This window comes from Drosophila subobscura, chromosome J (assembly GCF_008121235.1).
Source record: "Drosophila subobscura isolate 14011-0131.10 chromosome J, UCBerk_Dsub_1.0, whole genome shotgun sequence".
NCBI lineage: Eukaryota > Metazoa > Arthropoda > Insecta > Diptera > Drosophilidae > Drosophila > Drosophila subobscura.
In genome coordinates this window covers 10,474,235-10,499,564 of record NC_048532.1, presented here as the reverse complement: position 1 = coordinate 10,499,564, position 25,330 = coordinate 10,474,235, and the positions used below count along the sequence as shown (strand labels likewise).

General features: G+C 43.8%; 3 protein-coding genes across 18 annotated transcripts in view; 2 read left to right on the top strand and 1 right to left on the bottom strand.

The window, feature by feature from the left end:
* Window positions 1–25,330, top strand: part of LOC117893233 (prominin-like protein) — a 139,094-nt gene that overhangs the window by 79,862 nt on the left and 33,902 nt on the right. Inside the window, exon 17 of the mRNA XM_034799790.1 lies at window positions 13,043–13,123. The gene's annotated coding sequence lies outside the window, so the exon portion shown is untranslated. The remainder of the gene's footprint in view (window positions 1–13,042; window positions 13,124–25,330) is intronic.
* The window catches only part of LOC117893230 (potassium voltage-gated channel protein Shab), a 55,619-nt gene that overhangs the window by 25,300 nt on the left and 4,989 nt on the right, over window positions 1–25,330 (bottom strand). For 12 of the 16 annotated variants that reach the window (XR_004648792.1, XM_034799782.1, XM_034799773.1 and 9 more), the window contains exons 2-3: window positions 4,117–4,593; window positions 2,506–4,054 (exon numbers count right to left, since the gene is read on the bottom strand). Coding sequence is in view for 15 of the 16 variants with exons in the window: in XM_034799782.1 (XP_034655673.1) it covers window positions 2,506–4,047 (1,542 nt within the window). In the remaining variant the exon portion in view is untranslated. Of the gene's footprint in view, window positions 1–2,505; window positions 4,055–4,116; window positions 4,594–7,449; window positions 7,452–14,253; window positions 14,295–17,529; window positions 17,552–24,013; window positions 24,027–25,330 lie in introns of those variants that run through there. The other 4 variants (XM_034799768.1, XM_034799770.1, XM_034799769.1 and 1 more) reach the window with 4 other exon arrangements.
* LOC117893441 lies at window positions 6,230–7,066 on the top strand. Its single transcript, XM_034800060.1, has 2 exons — window positions 6,230–6,539; window positions 6,597–7,066. The coding sequence occupies exons 1-2, from the start codon at window positions 6,308–6,310 to the stop codon at window positions 7,064–7,066; spliced, it is 702 nt and encodes a 233-aa protein (XP_034655951.1). The 5' UTR covers window positions 6,230–6,307.

The window sequence follows — 25,330 nt, the reverse complement described above, 5'->3', positions numbered from 1 at the left end:
GTAAGTAACCAATGTTCGAGAATCAAAGTCAAAGGTCAAAGAAAGTTGATTAAAGAACACAATTTACAACGAGAGAGAGAGTTAAACAAAATGTTCTTTCATTTACAACATCGAATACCGAAAAAATACATATATACGACAGACTTTTCGTACTTTATATACACACATTTCATATCATTAAACATCGCCAATACGAAAAAAAAAAACTTCAACAAAAAAGGCAACAAACAACCAACAATAACATTTCGTTTTCGTTTTACATAATTTTCAAAACCAAAAAATATGTAGGTATACTTTTTCTTTGTACGAGTATTTGGTATATTTTGTTGTTGTTGTGGTTGTGGTTGGTATATTTCTTGAGTAGTTAGTGGAGTAATAAGTAGTATTTTTTGTTCTTGGGTATTTTTGTTTGTCTTCGCGAGAGGAGAGACTGCACCTGAGTATTTCTGAGTTTCGGATGTTAACTGCTTTGCTTTTTCTTTTCTTTGCTTAGATTCAGAGCTAAGATATAGTGGTTTTTTTTGGTTCTCATATTTATCATTTCGTTGAAAAAAAGGATGTGTTTAGGCGTGGTATTAAAAAGAAACAAAAAATATACAGAACTTAAAAGATCCTTTGGTTAGTTTCAACTTTTCGTTCTTTGTTTCACCCTGACAGGAAATTCGAGTTAGTTAGTTGTTTGACAAACAACGGAATAAATAAAATTAAAAATTAAGTACAACTGGCAAGGAGTTCCGGAAATTTTTCATTACCTTTGGAATAAAATAAAAAATTTAAATCAAAAATTCAGAAAATCTATAGAAATGTCAATAGAGATTCCTAATAAAGTTTTTCAAACTAAAAAATGGAAATTAAAACTTTTTAATGTTCCTAAAATGTTGTGAAAATAAAAAGTACATAAATTCAACTGAAAATGGAACTGAAAATCGAATGAAAAATTATTGGAGATGCACCCAAATTATGTTGTAATTATTTCCATTTTCCCCTTGATTTCTGATTCAAGCTGAAGCTAACGCAAGAAATCTGGGCAAATTATCGGCTGTATATACAAGCTAAAGCCAAAAAATTGCGGAGGGAGGAGTGTGTGGGATTTGTTTATACAAGGGACACTTGGTCCGAAGATATCCTGAATGCAGGACGTGTGTGTGTGTGTGGGTATGCTATAGAGATTTCCCCTACCTAGCGAATTGGAAAATGGAAATGTATTACAACACCTTTTTTGGCCGCTTCTCCCCGGAGCCCCTGTTCGTTACAATATTTTCGAGGATTTCTACAGCACACCTGCCGCCTGGTCATATCGCTTATTGCCCATTCCCAAACATTGTTACAGTGGGGGTAAGGGATTTGTTTAGGGGTAGATAAACAGAGAGATTACTTTCACCATCATCATCAACAATTAAGAGATATATATATATGCATATAGTTGATATATTCATTATTTTAAGAGTAGATATAAATATATTGATATTTGTATGTATACTGTGTGTGATGTAAAAAAAGAACTGGATTAGAGAAACGATTAGTAAACAAATTTTGGTAGTTTCAATTGATCGATTGGCTTTAGTTGATCGATTTTTTGTGGTTGTTTTTTCTTTTTTGCAGCTGAAAACTTTCCGAGTGTCGTCTAAAACTCAAACTAAAACTCAAACTAAAATGAACGTAAAATGCAGCTTAAACTAAGCGGAGGTGGGGATTTCTTTTAGGTGGTTGGGGCAAATAGAAAATTAAGGAAAATGTTCGGGAGGTGCTCTCGTTTGGTAGCCGCTCCCCGAGGCAAGTGGAAAAACGTTTTTTGGTTCGCTTTGTTGACAGTTTTTCTTCCCATAATAGTGGGGCGACAGTCCGGTTCTGCTCTGTACGAAAGCATATGGAATATGTACATAGAAACGAGAAGGTATATACAAACACTGAAGAGACAGACGGCTCTCAATGGATCTTATGTCTGCTTTATGTACACGTAGCAGCGGCAGTTGAAGTCACATAAATGTATGCATCAAACGAACAATCGCATCATGGACATTGGGAAAAACATTCGTAAAGAGCAGCGAGTAACGAGTAGCGAGCAAACGAGTAAACGAATATCCTGGTGCAAGCATCGAAGCCAAAGTACTTGTATATGCAGCTTGGTGATGTTTAGTATGTGGGGGTAGAAAGGCAATTAATTGTACAGCAGTTGAGTTACTCTGTGGATCTGCATTATCGACTTGATTGAGTTTTGTATATAACAGAGTGCACTCTGCAGACCCTAAGCTAAGCCTTAGCTTTAGCTTTCTCTTTGCGATAAATGTGTACAAAATAACAATGAAACGTAAACGAAAAGGGAATATAAAATACAGGATTAATGGGGGGGATTATTGGGTTTATTGTTGGGTAGCTGGAATATCTCTTACGCTTCTTTTTGACATTGACACGGTTAAACGTTGATTAAAAAATATACAATACAAAGGATACACATCTATGAGAGTGGAGTGGGTGGCGGCTGCAGATGCAACCGTTTGGACTTACCCGTGCGGCGAAGCTTGTGTTTGGCTTCTCGAGCAGCTCCCACAGATACTTTTGATATTCGGCGCATTTACCTTCGCCAAACTCCTCCTCATCCCGCTGGCGCAGCGATTCGGCCTCCTTGCGCATCTCCTCATGGACATTCTCCTTGCGCTGATGATACTTGTGCTGACAGCACGACTCCAGATACAGTTCGTCCACGCCCCAGTACTCCAGATCATCACTAAACGCAAGCACGCACATCTCGTCCACAATGTGCAGCTTCCCGGTGCGATAGAAGTTCAAAATCGAACTGAAGCTCTTCGGATGGCGATCGAAGAAGTACTCGTTATCGACGAGCGAATAATCGTCGCACAGCTCTGTTATGGCCTCGTGGGTGGTGCACTCCCTGAGCCGCCCCAGCCGCGTGTGTGGCAGACGCTCCAGTGTGCGCCACAGCACCTCATGCTTGACGCCGCCCACGTTGATGGAGACGCGGCTGTTCAGTGCCTTCGATTGGGCTATCATGAACGGCTCGGGGGGCGGTATGGAGGACATGGATCTGGAATGTGTCCGCTGTAGTGCACCGGTGGTGGTGTTGCTTTGGCTAATACCGCCGACGCCAATGCCAATGCCAGTGCCAGTGGCAGTGCCAACGCCGCTGATGCCGGCATTGGATGTGGAACCGCCAGCGGGGCCGCCAATGCTGCCACCACCTGGGACGCCGCTGGCTCCACCACCACCGGATGACCCAGCGAGTGCCATTTGTTGTTGTTGCTGCTGCTGTTGTAGCTGCTGTTGGGCTGCTGCTGCTGCTGCTGCCGCCAGAGTTTGCTGGGAAGTTGTGGGATTTGAATGCGTTGGTGATGTAACTGGGAATGGAGCGTAACGAACTTCCTTGCCAATGGCACCGGCACCGCCACCGCCACCGCCGGCACCCGATCCACCGCTGAGTCCTGCCGCAGTAGATGAAGCAACAGCTCCCAGAATGCCACCACCGCCGAAGGATGATGCTGGGGCGGATGGGAGAGCAGTGTGGCCGCCATCAGCATAATCCATGTGGCGACTGTTGATGACCATTGGGCCGCCGGCAGCACTTGGCCCAATGTTATAAGCAGGGCAGCCAGCTGCTGCCACAGATCCGAGGCCGAGGCCACCATATGCACTAGCTCCACCGGTTCCCATCGCTGCTCTCTCCCAATCGACATTACCGCTTGTATCGTAATAGGGCTGACTATCGATGCCGATGTCGCCAGAGTGGCCGGCAGTTGCGGCAGCTGCAGCTGCAAGTTGCAATCCGCGTGCAATTGCCTCGTGATGTTGCTGATAGAGCAGATCCTGTTGCAGCTGTTGCTGTTGCTGCTGCTGCTGCTGTTGCTTTGATTGTTGCAGCTGTTGATTCGATTGTTGTTGTTGTTGTTGTTGCTGTTGCTGTTGTTGGCCAGCAGCCTGTCCACCATGCAATTGCCCGACCATTTGTAATACTCCATTATTGTGTTGAAGCGGTGTTGATTCACCCGTTGCCCAGCGTACCGCCTCACGGTCCCTGTCGCGTTCGCCGACCATAAGTCTGCTATAGAAATACAAATGGATAAAGATGGAGATAAAGATCTAGATTTATGGCTAACTACTTACCGCTACATCGCGTCAATTGTCGTCATTACAGCCTCCGTTGGGTGTCGTGCTGCTGCTGCACTCCTCGCTGCTTGCTGCTTGCTGCTTGCCCCTGCCTTTGTTTTACTTCCAAATCCTTTTGGGTGCAATTGATTTCTCTGTGGCTTTGGCTATCAGATCTTTCTCTATAAATTGCTATCTTTATAGCGTATCTAACTATCTATCTATATAATGTGTAGCGCCCCGTCAATTGCGGTCTGGCAGGTTCCTGTGTGCTGTGTCCTTTGTCTCGCTGTACTCCTTCATGTCTGTGTGTCTCACTGCTCCGCTCGTTGTTGTTCTTCTTGTTGTTGTTGTTGTTATGTCTATGATCACAGTTTTGATTTTTGTTTGTTTCTTTGTGTGGTTTGTGGTTTGAGGCTCGGGATTCGGGCTCAGGCGTTTTTTGGCAGCATTTTGGTGTAGAAGGAGAGAGATAGAGATAGGGAGAGGCAATAGCTAGAAAGAAAGAAATTTATAGAGATATATATTGAAGATTATTTAATTTTGAAAGCATTTATAGTCATTTATTATATTTTAGAACAATTTTAATAACTTACAATAATTATTTTATATTAATTAAATATATTTCAATGCCTGATAAAATGCCCATAAATTATAAAACTTTTCCTTAATTAGTGGAAATATGTATATGCTCTGCACTTTGAGCACTACGATGAGCTAATAAAACCCGTGGTTCCGCATTTTAGTTATTAAAAATAATTACCAAATAAATCCCACAAAAAATGTGCAAAAAATTTCCCAAATATGCGATTTCCCGTTCATGCATCCTTCATGCCTAATATTCATTCATTATGTAGCTGAATTATGCACTGCATAAATAGTTGGCAGTCGCCTGACAAGAGATAGAAAATGGCCTGCGTGGCATCGAAACAATTTCGTGCTGAATTTATAGCATACTTTTTGGGGCCACGCAGCCAAGGGCACTTATCGCATAATTACGCAACGTTGCACACATTTCACTGCAGTTGTGCGTGTGTTGCAATCAAAACTTGGGTCTCTACTTTCTCTTATTTATCACCATTAATTTGCAATTGCCGAAGGCTAAGCACAAAAAAAGCACTTGCCCTGCTCCGCTTTTAGGTTTGTGTGTGTGTGGCATGCGTTTTGTTTGGCTATTTTTGGGGTCAATGCAAATGCCTTTCGTTTGGTTTGGCCTTTGCCTAAATCGCTGCCGCTTGCCGCTGTAGCTTGCAAATGCAAATGCAATTGCAGTTCCTTTTCCTCCTCTTTTATTCCTCCTTTTTTCTGATTCCGTTTCTGCCGCATTGCAATCAAATTTGAATTTTTACGCCCCAAAGGAAATGGCGAGTAATAAGCCGAATGGCTCTCGAGCATTTTTCTAATGGATTGCCAGACCGTGCGTGTGTGAGGCAGGAAGCAAGAAGCAAGAAGTCTTCAAGCTGCCTGCAGTTGTGCACCCAAAAACGACTTCATTTCGTATTCATTTGCCTGAGTATTCTTCTGCTGTTTGCCAGTTCCTTAGTACTAGCAAAAGGTATCACTCGTGTCATATGGGGGATAATAATATCCAACAATAATTATATCGCATTCCCATCTAGAGTGGCAATCGCATGGCAGATTTGTGCGCCACTTGTCACTCCACTGCCCTTGCACGTCGCGTGTTGCCACGACTGAGCTGCCGCTCAAATTATATAGTTTTGTTTTGTTGCATTTTTGTCAGAATAAATTGGCTTTTATTAGCGCAATTTTCAAGGGGAATGCCGTCGTGTTTACCCCCCCACAGAGCATTTTTAATGGCAAATGTCAAGTGGGGAATGCGATTGAGCAATGGCAGTGGCAATGCGCGTGTAAATGTCATTTTTTGACAAGATTTCCGGCACGGGAGCATTGCTGTAGGAAATAAATCAGTAACGGAAATTTATGGAATATTTTTGAGGACGTTTTTTTTGCATTTGCTCATGAAATGATTCAAAATAGTGTTGGATATTGTTTTAAAATGTTTTATCCAACACTGTTTGTAGGTTTATCGATAGGCAGCCAATGTCTATGTCTACGTTTCGTTGTGAACGGCCATTTTCATTTGACAGTCGCCCAAAAATTCAAACAAAATTAGAGTCTTGTTAAGTTTTCGTTTTACTTTTTGCTGCTGAATTTTCTCGAAGCAAAACTGTTGCAGAAAATACAGAAAATGTCAGAGAACAACGATTGTCCCAAGCAGGAAATGCAGGAGAACAAACAAGAGAATATTCCAAGCCAGGAAGTGCAGGAAAACCAACCAGAGAATACTCAAATCCCAGAGTTACCCATAGAGAACGAGGAGTCTCCCATGCGGGACAACAATCAGGCCGAGAAAAAAACAAAATTGGTCAACAAGAAGATAAAAAAGCTCAAGTCCATGAGGCGCCGCACCTTGGTGGCCTGTAAGTGGAAAATCTATGCAGCATGCATTTTCCTACACATTATCCCCCGCCCCGCAGGCCGCACCATGAACAAAATGTTGAAGCGCCTGAAACGCAATTGCGGGCAAGAACTGCGCTTCATCCAAGAGATGGAATCGGACTCTTTCTATTACCCTCCCAATGTGATAAAAAACTACTGCATGTGGAAAGTCTATGGAGTCTGTGTATGGAGCATGATGGAGCAAATATTTCCCGCAGCATTGCGCACCATAAAGAAATTGTTGAAGAGCGATAAACGCAATTTCGGGAAGCAACTGCGCCACATCCAAGCCAACAAATTGAAGTTTGCCTGGTACTCTGATGAGATAGAAAACTACGTGAAAACGCGTGGCCGACTGTTGGCCATGGTGGCAGCTAAAGGCCGCAATGCGGCCAAGTACAGTCGCCAGCTGCAGTTGTTGGACAAAAAGGGGAATCGTCGTCGTCGTTCGATGATCCGTGAAATGCGCGATCATTGGCTTGAGCTGATCAAAATTGAACTCATGTAATGTAATCGCGTGCAGCTGGGGAAAACTTAACTCAAATACATAATACATAATGCCCCCCCAAAAGGTAGCTGCAAATTGCAGGTAAATTTGTTTTGTGCTGTTTTTTGCGTGGCATGCAACACGTTAGCCCCCCCACTCTCGACAATTAATTTCTCACACAGTCTCGCGAGTTGGCTGGCTGTTGGGTGGAACCTTGGAACCTGTTGAGCACTTGAGCCTTGAGGCAAGTCAGAATGCAATTAATTTCTCATTTTAATGAGGTGAGACCTTTTCGTTGTTCTTGGCCAAGTGCAAAAGTGGCAGGAGACAAGAGAAAGGTAGAGACAGAGAGCGGACGGCCTGCCTTTCTGGCCTTGTCATAAAAACTCTGCCAGATAATGGACGTCTAAAATTTATGACCTAAGCCCACCCACCCATAACACACACACACAGCCGCTCTGACACTCACTCGAAACACTCAATCATTCACACACGAACACTCAGCCGAGTGGTTAGACAGGGGAGCATTTAGTGTGCGGCCGGGGTGGGGAGGGGCAGCAAAATTACAAAATGGCAACTTAATTGCCCCTCAAAATGGTTGTCCATCGAATGCCAGGATGTGGCGGGACGACACTCGGGTTACTCTAGAGAAATATTAATAAAGTTCTCACTCCAACTCACTCTCTTTCTCTCTCTCTTGCTCACTCTCCCTCTCTCTCTCTGTCTCTATCTGTTTGTGGGCCCAAGTTGATGACAAAGTTGAATGTTTTACGAGCGGCCGCCACACATGTGTGATTAATGATTTCTTTGCTTTCTTGACGCTAATTGAAAATTGTTTAGGGGGCAAACATCACGGAAAATAATTAGAAAATATATGAGGAAAGAGGAGGAATAAAACAAGGCAAGCGGCAGGCGGGGGATAATCGAATGTTGGAATAAAATAATTAAATTTGTTTAATAAAATTGAGCACAAAATAAATAAAAATAAAGCAGAGGCCATTCATTAAGCTTTGAAAGAAAACCCGCGCTCGCTACAGTGTGGAACATCCATGTATTTCATGCAGAAAATGTCTAAAAAGATGCTGCTCAGAGGAAGGCAAAAGTGCTTCAACGACAACTAAATCAAAATCAAGAAATTGTAAGCTCTTCATTAAAGATACAAGCGAAAAATGTCAGCCGCATGTGAAACAGTGCCACAAGCCGCTCCAGCACTAGCAATAAAGCACTTTACTTCACTCTACTGGCACTTCCTTGCCTCGTGCCGCACTCCAACCTCCACTCTGCTGCGCCAAGATACATGCATCAAATGCCAAAATTCCACTTAAGTGCTAAAAGCGGCAAACTTCAAGCTTTTGCCATTTGCATATTGCATTGAAGGCAGGGTGGGGGTAAGACCCGTGATTCCGTAAGACCCGTAAGAGAAATAGATAGAACAGATAGCTGGAGACAAGGCAAGAGCCAAGAGACAAGGCGCAGAACGGAAACACAAGAGAGAGAGTGCGAAAAAATGCAATACAAATATTGTGGCAGCAGAGGTGGAAGAGGTGCGGGGTGTGTGGGGTGTGTGCCAAAAGCGTGTCAATGTTGTTATAGTTGTTAGGTTTTTTTTGCCTTTGCCTTTGTTGTTGCTGCCACATAGACGGTTGCAAGTGGCAAGCATTCATTGCTGGACTCTCGAGTCGAGCGTCGCCGTCGCCATTGCCATTGTCTATATTTATGGGCGCCATTTTCCGTAGCCAAGTCAAGTGCATTTATTTTTAAATGTTCCATAAGCAGCAGCACCACACACACACACACACAGGCAGCACACACACACACACTCTGGTGCAAAAGTGGCAGCGAAGGGCGTTCTTTGAGTGCGTCAGCGGCAACCTCAACACTCAACGGCAAAGAGAACGAACTGCCGCCGAGGACAGCGTAGGGGTATCCTTTTTTCCCCACATCCAATTGGACGCCATCAACATCCGGCCACAGCCACATCCGGGCACAGTGGTCTGACCCTTGCCCTAATTTCGTTTGCAGGCACGGCTTGGGTGTGAAAAATGAAGTTAGAACTGCAACACTTTCCATTTTTGATACAAATTTGCAAGCAAATTTCGACTCTAATTGTGTGCGAACACCCTAGACACATGAGCGGGGGAGGTTGTTCTGGTTTTAAGCTGCCATCCCTACGCCAGTTTCTACAGGGTACCAGCACCTTCCATCAGCTTAAGCTTAAGCTCTTTCTCACACAAATTTTTGGCTATTTTTCTCTTTTTAAGTTTTTGCGTGCCAAAGCGGACTTATTGGCCATTGGCATGCAAGCGGCGATCGCTGCCGCTTCTTGACCAACTTGTCTTGGCCTTGGGCGGGCGGCTGGCTTCCCTCTCAATTGTTGCACTTGGCAACGCCTAAAAGCGTGGCGAGAGCACCTCAACGTGGCGGCATTCGTGCATTCACTTAATTGCTTTTATTGGGCATTACGTTTATGGCTGCACAGGAACTGCCTGTGGCCTGATGTCATTCCGGGATACCTAAAATCAATAACAAAGGGTGGAGGCAGGAGTGGTGTGTGTGTGTGTGCCAGACAAGTGTCATTCACCTCCAATGCGTGCGTGGCTTTGTCTCTGTGTGTGCCTTAGCCAGGAGTACCTCTCTCTACCTTTGAGTTTGCTGCAATTTGTGGCAGCGCCTACTCCTTTGGCTGCCCCTTCTGCCTGCTGCCTGTTCAATTGCGCAGTTTGTTCAAAATCGAAAATGAAATATTCATAATCAACCATTGGGCCGGCGGGGGCCATTGGCCGTTAACGGGGTTTTCCCCAGCCTGCTGCTCCCCCCCACTAATATGTCTCATGTGTGGTGCTATTGATTTTCGATTATGGACAGTGTCCCTATGCCGTCTGCCAACCTGTTAGCCAGATAGAGAGTGATAGCCAGCAGGGCGTAGTACATACAACTGAATAATGCAACGAAATCGAATCGAATCGAGTTGTATTTATAATGCCCGCGATTGACTTTCCAGGTGGAAAAGCAGAAAACATTTATCACAGCGCTGGCATCATGAATGTCTCCAACTGTCCGCAGTCCGCACGGTTCCCATGATAATGATAAATGGATACAACACACACAAACACACACATATTACGTATACGTACGTGCCACATTCTGTTGTAAGTTCAATGCTGGCCAAGTTCTTGTGTTATTTTTAGCAAACGATCGGCCCCCGGGTTTTGTTTTTTTTTCCGGCATGTAAGAAACATAAATAATGACTAGCAAATCGCTTAAAATTCCACACACTCTGGACACACTCCTCACACACACTCTCGCAATACGCACGTAAATTTTCAGCTTTTGGAGATTAATTGGGCGTCCAAAAATAGTTTCTTTCTTTTTCTTTGGCCCGCTGTGTGGTGGGCAGATTGCAGATTGGCCAAGGCATTCGCGTGCCTATTCACAATTAAAGCTCCAGGCGTATACTTTTGGCAGCGCACGTGCTACTGCCTTTTGACCCCAAACAAAGAGCACGCCCACTCGGCTCCATCTTCCGTCCTTCATCTCTGCCAAATGCAAATTCAAATGCGAAAATTGCGCAGAATTACTTTTTTTGTTGAGATTTGCATTCAGAAATAATTTTAATTGCGAATTAATTGGCACTCTTCAGGGGGTGGTTGGGCGCTGCGGGGTGTGGGGTTTTTTTTTTACCGTTTGGGTAGCGATCTTTAATAGCAAGCTGTGGGATATCTTTATGGAATATGGATTGAAAATGGCAGAGGTTGTTGATCTTCTTAATAAAAAAAAATAATACACTAAAATACTAAACTTATACCAGAAAATACCAAAATATTTGCATAAAATAGACGCATAATATACCAAAATTCTGTAATAATTTCACCATCTTAGAACCTTTATTTTCTTTACGCACAGAGCATCTCCCATTCGTTGCATTCGCTTGAATTTTGCCATTTTCCATGCAATTTGTGTTCTACAAATGACGCCATTAATATTTATTCCCCTTTGTTTTCTGGCGAAACGAATGCACACAGACAGACAGACAGACAGACACAAAATGAATGCAGATTCCAAATTGTATTTGGAATGCGGCAGAATGTAAGAAATCTTTGAACTCATAAAAATCGATGAGCTCGCGCAGCGTGTACGCAGCGAAATCCCAACGAATGTTTATCCAACGGATGCACAGAGTTTCAAAAGCAATCGTTGCTGTGTGATCTTCCTCTCTCCCGCTCTAACCGAATGACGTCATTAAATGGCAAGCGATCGGCTGGGGAAATGTTTACAGTATCCAAATAGAGCGGCAAGAGGAGAGAGAGTGCGAATGGAGGGCATGGTCTTGGTCTCTTTCGGCACTGCCTGCCTCTGGCACACGGCCAGCAGGGGCAGCGGCAAATTGCCTTCAGAGTTTGGAGAGTGTCGAGGTTGAGGCTGAGGCTGCACACTGCCTGCCATATCCTGCCACTTGGATGTCTTTGCTGCTCTTTTTGCTGCTGCTGCCAGGCCAAAATATTGCTCAAGTTGCGAGGCACTGATCTGGAAAAACCAGAACAAACCACACACTCAAAATCCACAAAGGACACAGCAGCAGCAGCAAAAAAAGAGAGAGAAAGAAAAGTCTTTTGCCGCGGGGAAAAAGCGCAAACGAGCGCCCGTCATACATAAAACAAAAAAGAAAGTATAAAAATTATATGTAATGCCAAGGACGATGACAGCCAGCAGTCAGCGGATATGCCGCCAAGAGTGTTTGATTCAGATGGAGCCTATCCTTAACATAAATCACATCTGGCTGCCTCTCTGTGCCTCTGCCTTTGCGACAGAAATATCATAATTCAAGACAAAATTAAATCTACCTTTTGGCAGATTAGTTTTCGGTCTCATGATTTTCCATGGAGCTTAATGCACACACAAAAGCAACAGGAAATTGAAAAAGAACACCCAAAATAGGGTGGGTAGAGGGGAACTTTGCTTATAACACACATCACGTATACGCTCAGTCGCTCAACACAAGGACAGCGGCAGCACACACAACACACACACACACACAACACACACTCTTAGGGGTATACGTGCGCAAGTGGCGCGAAAGTGTTGCGCATATTTTTGGGTATTTAATTTCATGCAATGTCCTTGAGAAAGCAACCAAATTGAAATTCATAACAATAACCAAAATTAATACACACCAAAAAAGTGGCTTTAAGGCTGCAAGCGGGTTTTGGGTTATGTGAATTTTGAGGCGGCCGATCGACAGCTGAAATTAGTTCTCTAAATTCCGAAATTACACCAAGCAAACCGGAAGCAAAAGTCGTTTGCATTCGTGCAAGGTGCTGCGCAGAGTGCAGCTGCACGGAGGGAGCAAAACGGATGTTCAAGCAAAATAAACTGCAGTGTTCCTTCTTTATGATGCCATGATAAATAATGTGGAAAAGCTGGACATTTGGCACTCCCATGGTCAGGGGAGCAACTGTCAGAAAGGGCAATTTTTGCAGTGTGCATTTTTTCTACAGAGCCAAGTGCTTTCAAGATAAAGCTAACGAATCCATGTGAGCTGAGCTGATCTGGTGCATTGTTTAGTAATTTTTTCCTTTAGGTATTTGATTCTTAAATTTATTAATTGATTTCTTTATATTATCAGCATTATTGTAACTTTTGTACATTAATTCTAACATTTTATTCTCCATTCTTCTGTTCCTTCCATCTACCCTGAGCATTGAGTACCTTTGAATGTTTTTTAGACAATAAAGTCTTCTTTAACACTACGTTTTTATTATTATCTAAAAATGCTCAATATATTATAATTAATTTCCGCACACAGCTACCCGAATATATGCCTTAACCTTTCAGAGAAAATGAATTTACTTTAAATTCCTTTCAATTCCTGCGCTTTAAAGTCGCTTCACATATTTGATGTTTGACTTTGTGTTGAATTTTCTCTTCACTAAATATCCGTAAAATTCAATTGAATATTTATGCCTGAATAATTTCAATCAGTTATTTATTTCTTTTCAGCTGAAAAACTTGACTCAATTAAATCACGCTTCAAATTAGTAACAGTTGAGCGGAGACAGGATTGGAAAACCCTTTTTTTCGGTAAGCAAAACACACACAAATATTTGCAGCGGTTTTCCGCACCCACAAATTCCCACATTTCCACAGATATGTTAATTATGTGGCCCATAGTTGGCTTTTGTTGTAGGTGTATATTGAACATTGGGACGCGTTGAGGCATGCGACAGTCGCAGCAATGCCTGCCCGCATATTCGTTTTTGTGGCAAGGCAAATAATACAAATCCCTTTTTGCACCTTTGTGTGGGATTGAATCTGAAATGTCTGCTTCGAGGAGGAAATGTCTGCGGACAAATGCTGGCTTATTTGCATGCAAATCAGCTACAAAACGTATTTACATACACGCCGAATAGTAGGGGGCAGTGGCAGGGGTTGGGGCACGGATAATGTTGCACGGATCTTTTCCTATCTTTTCGCTTAATACGAAATTAAAATAAAATCCCATTTCGGAGGCGGCAATGAAGAAAGGAAACGGCAAGGAAAGCAAAGAAAGTGTCGGGGGAATGCGAGTGAAATTTATATGAAATTCAAATGAAATTAGTGAAGATTTTGCATCAGCAGCTGCGAGAGGGTGCGGGGTGCAGGGTGGCTGCTGCTCCCCATGCTGCTGCTCCTGGTTTTATTTTATTTTTTTTTACCATTTTTTTTGCGTCGTTTTTTTGGTGAGTTGTCCCACAACTCAAGGACCTACTGTGCTTCAATTTATTTTGTCTTTTGCTGGTTGTTGTTCTCTGTGCTTGCTCCCTTTTTCTCTTGCTATCTCTGCGGGGTTGCTCCTTTCTTTCTCTGCATTTCTCTTACCCGTAAAATCCAAAAATATTCACAAGAAAATAACAAAAAATATAAAACATTAAATAAATCAACAATAACAACAACAAAACCAGCAGCAATAAACAACAACAAAGGCAAAAGGCAATAGAAGGAAATGTAAGAGAGAGAGAGAGTGGGGGAGAGAGGGAGCGAAAGAGTAACAGAGGGAAGATACGCAATAAAAGCAAATAAAAGCGTAATAATAATTCCAATGTTCTTCAATGTTGTCGCATACGCATGTTACCCCGTTAGAGCGCCCCGCCGTTAAGCATTCCCCCACCCACTAACAAGCAGCAGCAACGCCAACGGCCTCTCCCTCCCGCCACGCACCTTTGCGGCTCGACTGCTGCTGCTGCTGCTGCTGCTGCTGCTGCTGCTTGCTCCCGCTGTTTACTGTAATTGTTGTTGTTATTGCGGTGCCCTTCCAAGAACAAGTAAACGCGCTCTCTCTCTCTCTCTCTTCAGCTCCAACTCTGTTTACAGCTGGCACTCTCTCTTGTTCTCGCTCTCTCTTTTGCCTCTGCGCATGTTCCTTCCAGTCACAGACCAGCTCCTTCTCTGCCTTCATTCACAGGCTAACTGCAAACTTCTCAGCGTTCTCTCTCTCTCTCTCTTGTTTGATCCTTTGATCCTTACAACATTTTTCATTTACTTATGAATACAAAAACTGTGAAGAAATCTGCTCGCTGACGTCACAACTTCAACTTTGACATTCACGCAGCAGCCGCTGAAAGGTCAATCAAACCACTGAAAGGCCACTCGAAGCACCCACACCACACTCCACCCACGCCCTACAGCACCCACTCATCCATGCTCAGCCGCAGCCTTTACAGGCGAGCATTGAATGCAGGCAGCCAGGCAGGCAGGCAGGCCCAACCAATGACGTCATCGTTGGGAGCACCATTTGAATGAGGTTACAGTTGGGAGTCGACCGAGTCCCTCTGCACACCACCCCACACCCCGCCACAAGGACAGACGCCACGACCTACTTTGGCCGGGACACACGAGCGACACGAAGGGTGCCAGTCGCGAGACACGAGACACACGAAGTGGCCCGTGGCCCGCCTGTGGTGGAAAAATGGGAAACTGAATGAAAATTGGAAACAGGATACAACTCTGCACGGTTGGCCCTTACGTTACCGTTACCGTTATGCTGCTGCTGCCTGCTGCTACTTTCAGAGCTTTCTTTGCTTTTTTTCGCCTCGCCTTTCCTCTCCCTGCCCTGCCCTTACATTTGTTTGTGTTTCGTGTTTCTGCCTGTGCCTCTTGTTTCGTTTTTCGTGCTTTGTGCGGGTTGGGGTGCACTCGACTGTCCACTCCGAGGGGGGTAGTGTGGCGGGGGGTTCTCTCACGATTGTGTGACAGGTGGAAAGGTGGTGGAGAAGGTGCATTGACGACGAGGTCACCACCTAGAGCCACCTCTTGGCACTCGGAAGATGGAAATGAAGCTGCGGTCGAGTATCTTTTGCCGCTCAAGGACCCCACACAACAGTGTAGCAGCAGCAGTAGCAGGTGGCAGCATGGTAACAAGATGCCAACCACAACAGCAGCGAGCCCACAGAGGAAACCCATTTAACCGCAGTGCGAGAGAGAGAGAGAGAGCGAGAGGGGAAGGGGGAGACACGGGGCTATCACTCGTTTTGTTGCCACTTGGCCACTGAGTTGTTGTCGTTGTTGTCTTTCGCCCATTTATCCACTTCCCTTGATGAAATGACCTTCTCCATGCGCAACCATTGAACTCGTCATTTGTTTTTGCCACTCACACACCCGAAAAGATTCATCACTCAATGAGGCAATTTTCTTCAGACTTTCCCCTGAGAATTATGGCAAAATCTTTGCTTCGAAAGTGTATCTGCAGTTCGTCGCGGTCCCTTTTGCTGTTCTTCAAATGGAAAACTTTTGCGCTTGGACCTCATGGCAAAAGTTGTTTAGTTACATCAGAACCGCACATAACTTCAAATTACGAGCGACCCCCTCCTCGGCTTACCTAGATTGACGGCCTTGTTTCGCATTTTGCCACTTGCCACACTATTTTCAGCAGCCGTCAGGCGGTTTGGAGCAGAAACAGACCGAATCAAAGTCCGAAAACTCGCTTCAGTTGGCAGTTAATTAAGTCCGTGGATGGCTGGCAACATGAGCAGAGTGGCAGCAGAGACAGCAGATGGACAACAATATATTTTTGGGTATTTTTGTCTCCATTACATGAAGGCAATTGTCGCTCCCTCACTTCATAATCCCCTTTTGTCTGCTCTCCCCCTCTCTCTGTGCCTCTTTTCAAGTCGCTCATTGTGCGCTTTCATGCTTCTATTTCTATTGTATGTCGTGTTTGTCCCTCTCCCGCCCACCATTGTCATCCATTATTAATTTGCAACAACAATGAGCGGGATTGGTGCTCCTGCCCAAGCGTATTGAATTCTCATTTCATTTCCCATTTCCCCGTCTCGATGTGGCTTCAGCAGACAACACAAAAATTAATATTGCTTTTTTTTCTCCTCGCTATATTTGGCACGCGGCAGAGGGGCTTGGCCTGAATGGAGCCTGGCCTTTGGATCGGCAGCAAAAAAACTATTCAATCAGTAGTGTGGGGGGATCAGTGGGGGTTTTGTTCATAGAGGAAATTGAAAGGCAGGAAGGATATTGCCTTGTAATGAGCGTCAGAATTTGGCAAGGAAAGGAATACTTTTGGGGACTTATGCCTCAGCTTTTGAGGTTTAATATTGGTGCTCCTTTGGAGAGCTTTCTTCAGCACTTAATTTAGTTTTTTGTGGGTACAAATGGAGCTTTAAACAAGAGAGGTTTATGCGCAGAAATATGTTAAATAATAATCCTTTAAAATACGAATAACCCACCAAAAACCGTTCCAAAATTTTATTTATTTTTCTAAATTCCCCTCAAATGATTTCTAAATATTTGTATGGCATAAATCCCCATTCATGGACGCCGCTGTTCCACCACAATTTCCAGCCAAATCAAAACGTTTTCCGCCCTCTCTTTTATTACACGCTTTTCCACTATTATTTTATTGATGCTGCCATTTTGCTTGCTCTTTTTTTCATGATTTAACACTTTGCTTTTGCTATTAAAGTTCCCTTTAATTGATTTCGTTTTATTTTCTTTCATTTCTTTTCCCATTTTTGCGCGCTTTTCATGCTCTTTTTTTCGCTATTGTTATTGTTGTTTCCATTGTATGGCTGAACGCTGGATGACGGGGTTATCGGGTGCTTTGGCCAGTGGGCTTTTAGCCAAATTAAATGTACCAAGCCATAATCATTTGTGTTGGCAATTTGGGAGGCAATTTTGTGGCAATAGTTGCGGTTTTCCGCTTACAGATTTTTTAAAGCGAAAAGCGGAAAATGATTAAAGCGAAAAACCAGCGCTTTTTGGGTTAGATTTTCTCCTCTTGCTGTTTGCCCCCTCTGCAGTGTTTTGTCTGCTCTAATTTTCCCTGTACAACTGCGGGTTTTCCCTCCACATCTGCACTGTCCAGATAACTTTTCATTTTGTGTTCCTCGTTTTTTTTTTTTTTTTTTTTGCAGTGATTCATTTCCATTTTCCCAACATTTTGCGGGCATCAGTTCTAATTGCAGATGACACACCTAATTGTAGAGACAACATGCCACATTCTGCTGCTGCTGCTGCTGTTGTGGGGCATGTTCTACATACAATCCAGGCCCTTGGATGGCTGCTGTTTGGGTATCGGAACTGGGCCAATTGCCAAGGAGAAATATTTCGAATATTCCGAAATTTGTTTGAAAAATCTCGCTGCGTCCCTGTCGCTCTCTTTATCTGTTGTTTTATGGTGTATTTGTGACATGTTCTCGCTAAATGCGCCAAACATTTAAGACCCACAGCCCCGACACAGTCGCCTCGACATTGCTTTTTTGCTTTTGAAGAGCCATCAAATGTGTCAGGCGGGGCAGGGGAGGAGGCAACAGCCAACCGTCGTGGCAGTGGAACAGGCAGCACGATGATGACGTAGCCAACCAGCAGTCACATGCTGGCAGAGGAGAAACTTTTCCGCAACTGTTGGCCAGATGCAAATACTCAACAGAGGCTGAAGCTGAAAATGATTCATGTGCTTCGCTAGGGAGAAGAAACGCTCCTCTAATCAATCACATTTTGTGGCACACTCGAAAGAAACGTGAGGAAAAGCAGTTTTCCAAGTTTTCTCACATTTTGTGCTGGAAAATCGAAATTTCAACGAAATTTATTCGTTGAAATATTTCTAGAAAATTGAATTTCTTTTTCTTATTAAATATTTAAAGCGAAAACGAAGGCAAGGCGCCGCCTCTTTGCGGAGATCCCATATCCCCCGCTTGTGGCATGTCAGAAAGTGCCACAAAATGAGTCTAGTTCAAGGGCAGACCTTTGGGTGGGATAAACAAGATCATAAGATATTGTATCTTATGTAAGAGTCTCTCTGTGTGTGTTTGTGTGTCTCCAATTAGTAATAAGTGCAAATCATGCTGTCCATCTTCCATCCACCTCCTGCTCTTCCTTCTCCTCCCTCTTTGTTACAGTGAGACCTTCGTTACACCCTTCAATAGTTCTCTGGCTCGAGTTCAAGCAGCAAACGTCAAGGTGGCACCCCCTCTCTGCCTCCTGCCTCTCACCCCCCCGCTCATCTAGTAATGAAACAATTTTCTGCTTTATTTTTGGTTTTGTTTTCGTTTTTTTTTTGCATTTTTACAGCATTAATGGCCGAAGAGGCAGCCGAAACGAATGCTTTATGGACCACAGGCTGACGACGCTATCCGCCAGCTATTTGTAGTCCCACCCTCCCCTGCCCACCCCCCTCTCTCTCTCTTTCTTCCACCCTCTGCCATAGAAGCGCTTTTCGACGCATGAATTTAATTGGTTTTTTCCTGAGAGTTTTTTCATTGTTTATGGCCAATCGATGGGATGGCACAGCTGATGACGGAGTCAGAGTGGGGAAAAAAAATATGAATGAATTGCATGGCACACAGGGGAAATTATCTATAGTGGAAAATGGAAAAATGCGGAAAATGTAAAGAGTTTAAGCGAACAACTGTTGAAAATCACTTAAGATGATGAGCAAATATTTTGGATTATATTTAAAGGAATTTTATGTCTACCCTTAGAGTAAACTTTTGTACCACTGCTAAGCCACAATGGAAGAGAGAAATCGTCTCTTTTACTCCTCTAAACTTTTACGCATTTTCATCAATTTGAAAACAAACAAAAAGACATTTCAATTACGCTGCTAATCAACTTTAAAGTTTTCCCATTTATTTTCATATTTATTTATGATTAGTTTCCCTTTTGCTGCATGCTGCATGCCCCCATAAATGAAGTTTTTTAATTAGAATTATGAAAGTCATAAAGCGTGCAATCTGCATCAAGTTTTTCATTTGTGTGAAGCTATTAAATAATTTACAGAACTTTACGTGGCGAAAATGATGCAATAAATGCAAACAGAAATTATACGCGTGCTGGAGTCACTTTTTGCTGCCATTACCATATGCATTTTGCCCCATGCATTTTCCACCATTCATTGGCATTCCTTTTGATTTAACGTATTTCTGTTGAGCTTAACCTTATCCGGCCAGCGACCAGCCACTTGAATCTGTCATGGCCAAGGCAATTTATCATTGCCCAGGCACGGATTTTTCCCCTCTCTCTCTCTCTCTCTCTCTCTGTTGCATTTTCCTCTGCTCTGTTTGTTGTAATTATTTTTAATTTAAATTTTAATTTAATGCACTTTTGGCTGTTGCCTGTTGTTGGCTGTTTTTAATTGCACATTACACTGGGCCCCGAAAAACAGGGCCATAAATTCGTGTAGTTGCGAATTTAACAGCGAATTTTTATTGGCTCCGAGATTTTACACACACACACACACACACAGGGACACACTCGCGGACACACTCGCGGACACACATCCCTTGACCCTGCCATAAAACCCCCATCCGCTTCCTGCCTTTCCCTTCCTGCCTTTCTGTGTGTGTTTTTGTTTCGTCCTCGCTTTATTTTGTTTGTGCAGCCATTTTCCATAAGCCAATCTCCTGCCTGCCTTCCCTTTTGCTGCTGAACTCCCCTGCAGTCCGGCACTGTGTTAACGAGCCGGCAGCACTTTTGACACATAATTAAGTTTTTATGTTCAAACGCGTTTTGGGTCCAGCGTTCATCGAGCGTGGAAATGTGCTGGCAGAGAGGAATTTGTTTGGCTGAGAGTAAGCAAACCCAGAGATACATTTATTCAAGGTGGACAGAAGCAAAAGGAAATTAATCTAGATATCTGTATGAATCTGTATCTGCGATTCAGAAATTTCCTTCCTCTAAAGGGAACCTTTTAGGTCTCGCAAATAAACAATTCGATTTCTCCTAATTTCGCCCATTTCTCCAGCTTATGTCTCATTATTTAAAGCGACTTTCTCTGCTCTTTAAGCTCCAAACCAACTCTCAAAATGGCTCCTACCACCCGCTGGGCGCTGGAAAACGTTTTGCCCTCCTGCCATTAAATTTCTCACTTCAAAGAAATGCATAAATGCAGCCGCTGACTCTCATTAGGCGCACAGCACAGAAACACATTTATGGAAATCAATAATCAAGCCCCAAGAGTGCATTAAACAGGTGTCAGAGGCATGCGGCAAGCGCCACACAGCCAGCTGTAGGAGGTGTCATTAACAAGAGAGAAATATGCCATAAGCTGGTCTCCCACTGTCACTTTTGTGGCACCTTTAGCATATACCCAGTCAAAACGTGGCACGTAGCGACCGAGAACCGGAAAATGCATTGCGTATACGCAGTGCGGTACCAAAAATACATAAATGACACAATCTAAACGGAAATAAATTCGCTTGTGCATTCGTCGCGCAACATTTCAGGTGCCCCCAATGGCTGCGGGGGGGCGGCAAGCGGATGTTCACACCAAAAATAAACTGCATTTTGGGTAATAACACAATGACCTTCCCCATCAGCTTTGCTGGCAGCTTGTCTGCCACCCACAAAAACTTAATGGAAAAACTGAGAAAGAGATAGAAAGAGAGAGAAGAGAGAGGCAGTGGGAAAATGTGGCTCTCCATTTCCCTCTTATCAGCTGTGGTGCACAATTTGCACATTTTTAAATTGATGACGCCATCAAATGGAAAGCAAATGAAAAGCGCCAGCCCAGGCCAAGACCAGCAATTGCATTTGCCACTTTATTGTTGTGTGAATTTGTGTGAAAATTTGCTTTTCCTTAGTTGGAAAAATGCTCAAATTTTTAATGTGCAAAAAGGGGAAAGGGAAGCGGAAAAATATGACTGAAAGCCAGGGAAACTCTTTGCCAAAAAGCACAATAAATTAATGCAAATAAACAATTAGAAAGAAATCTATATGTAGATGTAGATGTAGATGTATACAAGCGATACATACACATGTAGAATGGAGGGAAAAGTGCTCTCTTGGCGCATATGTTAGCCATAAACATGGCTTTCATGGCATTATGGAAAATTATGTACACTTTTTGGCTGTTGTTGTTGTCGATCTTCGATCTGTTTGTACATAAACAAATTTTCGTGTGTGTGAATTTGTTTATACTCAAAAGCGTAGCCGCTTCGAATGGCCCCAAAAACAATAATAATACGAAATAGAAATAAAAGGCAACAATGGGCAAAGGCAGCAGCCAAAAAAGCGTGAAAAACAGGGGCAGAAAAGCAGCGACAAACGGCAAAGAAAAACTACAGAGAGGGGGGGATTTATTTTCTAATTTAATCTTGTAAAAATAATTAGAAACAAATCAAAAGCCGAAGGCGACACATCTCATGAGTAAGATGCTATTTTGGGTGTCTCTTTTGAGTCGCTACATTATAAATATAATACACAAAAAGACAGAGAGAGAGAGAGAGAGATGAGACACGGAGTACACAAAAGATGCAAAGAGAGGAAGAGGGCGAGCCAAAGAGTGGTACTGCTGCAACGGCGCGTCTATTTTTGTTGGCCCACATAGAGCCAAAGAGACTGAGAGGCAGAAGAGCCACAGAGATGGTGAGAGAGAGAGAGAGAGCGAGCTCTCATTGAAAAACAGTTTTGTCTATTTTTAGGTCTTTGGGAAACCACCTGATAAATGGGGAAATTCTCGGCCAGACGCTGCCACAACAGCAACAAAAAGTTAACCGAAAAAAGTGAGCAGAACAGGGGCATGGGGCATGAATGATCTACTGCAAATGTTGCACAAATGTTTGTTTTACTTAACGCGTACTTGGCTCGCTCTCTCTCTCTCGCTCTCTCTCTGCTCATTTTCTATATTTTCTTTGGGCGAACATGTTTTATGGAGTGTTGAAATTCATGCGGAAATTCCTGCAGGCAGATCAAAAGAGAGAGCAATGAACGGCAGGAAGTTCGAAGGTGTTTGCTTTAGGGAAAATATTTAAAGGAAATATTTAGAAGCTCAGGGAGCAGATAGCAATTAAATCCCACAGATAAACCCTTCCAAAAGCGCTCCTTAACGTTGCTCTCTCCTTTTCCCCTTAAAATCTCAACCTGTTTTCCCTCTCACCGCATTAAGCGCACTCTTTGCCACAGCAGCAAACTCCAATGAGCCAGAAACAAATTTTCCGGTCAACAAAAGAAGGCAAAGCCAGAACGAGAGAAGAGAAGAGAGCTAAAAAAAAACGAATCTCAGGGTTTGTTTACAAAGCCCGAAAGTATTTTTTCTCTTTTTCTGCCTTCCATTTTTGTCTGTCTGTGTGCGTAGCATTTTGCGAGTTTTCTTTTGGAGTGCAGCTGCCTGTCAGCCGCTGACTGCACAATTAAATGCCTGTTGTTGCCTTCCAGTTTTTGCCTCAGTTTTTGTGGCACAATAGACTGCGCTTTGCATACAAAAATGTATCAAGATGCTGCCTGCGCAATGGGGCAGCGCCCCGGGGGAGCAGGCACCACTTTGTCGCTGCGAATTCCCACGAGTCCCTGCCGCTCCTCTGGCTGTTGCTGCAACGAGTGAATGCATTCATGCATGACTGCCCACACACACACACACACACGTGGCATAGCGAGTGGCATGTAATTGTTTTTGTGCCTTTTCCCTGTCCGCCTGTCGTTTGTTTTTGTGTGATAATCTACTGCAATGGCAGAGCGGGGACTGCAGCCGCAACCCCAGTTTGGGCTGCCCATGTTGCAGGCGCAAATTACACAAATTTCGGAACATTTTCTGGCTACCACTCTCGTTCCATTCATTGCCTGTAAATTCAATTAAACTTTAGACAAGAGCCCCGCCGATGGGGCAAAGTGTGGCTCTGCTCAGCGCCATGTCCGAGTCGAACATCCTGTCGTGGCCTAATCGATACAGCAGGCTCCACGGGCGGGCGGACTTTTGTGCAAATGTGCCACAAAATGCGGCAATTGTCAATCAATTTCATGGAAATTATGTCCGGAGGGTGGCAAGGAGGCAGCGCAGTGGCGGTGGCGTTGAAGGGCGTCTGTCAGGCAGCAAAAAAGAAAACGTTTGCCAGGCAGGACATGGGGACATGTGAATGAAAGCCACAAGGAAAATACAGCAGCCAGAGGGGGGGAACAGAGAGAGAGGAAAAGCCACTGCCAAACACTCGAGAATCGTTGTGTTTTTGGGTAAACAGTTTTTTGATAATCTCCCTCTCGCTTGCTGATTTGCGACAAGTGCCAGAAAGGAATGAGGCAAAAAGCTGCAAGAGTGGAAAAATCGTTTTGCCAGCAGCGTCACGAATGACGGCAATGAGGGTTGAGATAAGTGCGTCAATGTTGAATGTTGAATGTTGTTGAGTGGCGGAGTGTGATTATGGCAAGCAGGAGGAGCAGCAGCAGCATCCTGCAGCATCCTAAAAAAACACACTCACATAGATGCACAGCTGAGCGCATTTGCAGTTGCAGGAGCAAAATGTGCGGCTTAGCAAACCATGACTGAAGGCGATTATGCGGAGGAGTTGCCTGCCAAAGTGTGTATCATGATAATGGGATTAAAAAGTGTTTTAGGAATAGTAATAAATACTCATAAAAGTACTCCCTTAATGCCATTCCTCCAGCAGCAGTTGGCAACCAATTCCATGCTCCTCCATCTCTCATTTTTCCATGCCACAAATTGCCACAGAATTTTGTGCGCCGCATAAACATGCCACTTGACAGTTTAGTGACACTTTTTGCTCTCGTGCCTCCTCCTCCGCCTCTGCTTTGAGCACTGCCTCGAGTGACTGCTAAGCCATTTTCAATTGGAATTTCCACTAGTGGGCCTATTACGACTACGATTACGAGGGCGTGGGCGTGGGCGTCGGCTTTTGCCTAATGCCATTTGGCCATTGGATTATAGCTCAAAATCCGAGTCGAGTCGAATCGAGTCGCTTTGCCAGCTAAACCTCAACTTAAGTGCTGCCGGGCGGGGCAAACACTTTGCCATATGGCAGATGGAAAATGGAAAATGGAAAATTTCGCTAAATAAATAGCATTTAATGGTAGCGAATAAAGCGATAAATAAATGGAATTTATAAGCCACTCTCCATGCGATTATTGCACTTTATTTATCATTCTTTGTGTTTATAATCATTTTCCATACATTTCCATTCCTACCTTTGCGCCGTTTTTTCTCGCATTTTTCCAGCAAAAAAAAAACAATTCAGGGCGGAAGTTTTTCATCATTAAAAATCACACGCGCTGAAGGCAGCTTTGCTCAGCTTTTGCCCCCTTTACCCCCTCTCATCCGGCACAAACATAATTTCATAATTTTTACGACACCCTGGGCCAAGGGGGCGGCGGTTCTGGGCACTCTCTGGGTATTGGAAAACACTCGTAAAAATTGATTTGTATATTTATAAATCAAATAAACTTTTCAATTTTATTGGTTTTTGCCAGCGGAGACTAAACCCCCAATCCCCCACCCATGCCAACGAATTATGTTGATTTTTGTTGTTGCTTTTTTGTGCATTTTATTGGCATGGGAAATCCAATCCATAGATGATTCGCATTTGAATGCTGCTCCTGCAGGGTGCACAAAGAAATGACAAACGGAGGCAAGGCTCTTAGCCAAATGAAAACTTGAAAAACAAAAAGGACTTGCCGGCAGACAGACACGTGGCTTATTTATATCCGGCGAAAAAAAAAAAAAACCAAAAGGTAAATTTAGAAAATTACAGAAAAAGGTGAAGCGAAAGGCGACGGCCATGAGCCAAAGTTCTGGCAGAGCAAATAGGTAGGCAAAAGGTGGAGATGCCACTAGCTGTGGGATTTATCCTGCTGCCAGCTCTCTCTCTCTCTCTCTCTCTCCCTCCCAGCGGGTGATTGGGGCACGTAGGGGCGCCGTGGGTTGTGTGGCAACGCCCACAGACAGTTGTACCTGCGGCTGAGTGCTCATTAAATAGTAAAAGCTGAACACACAGACACAGGCAGATACACACGCTGCATAGATAAATATCAAGGATCCTCCCATACTTGTGTGGAGGCTGCAGCCCTGCCCACTGG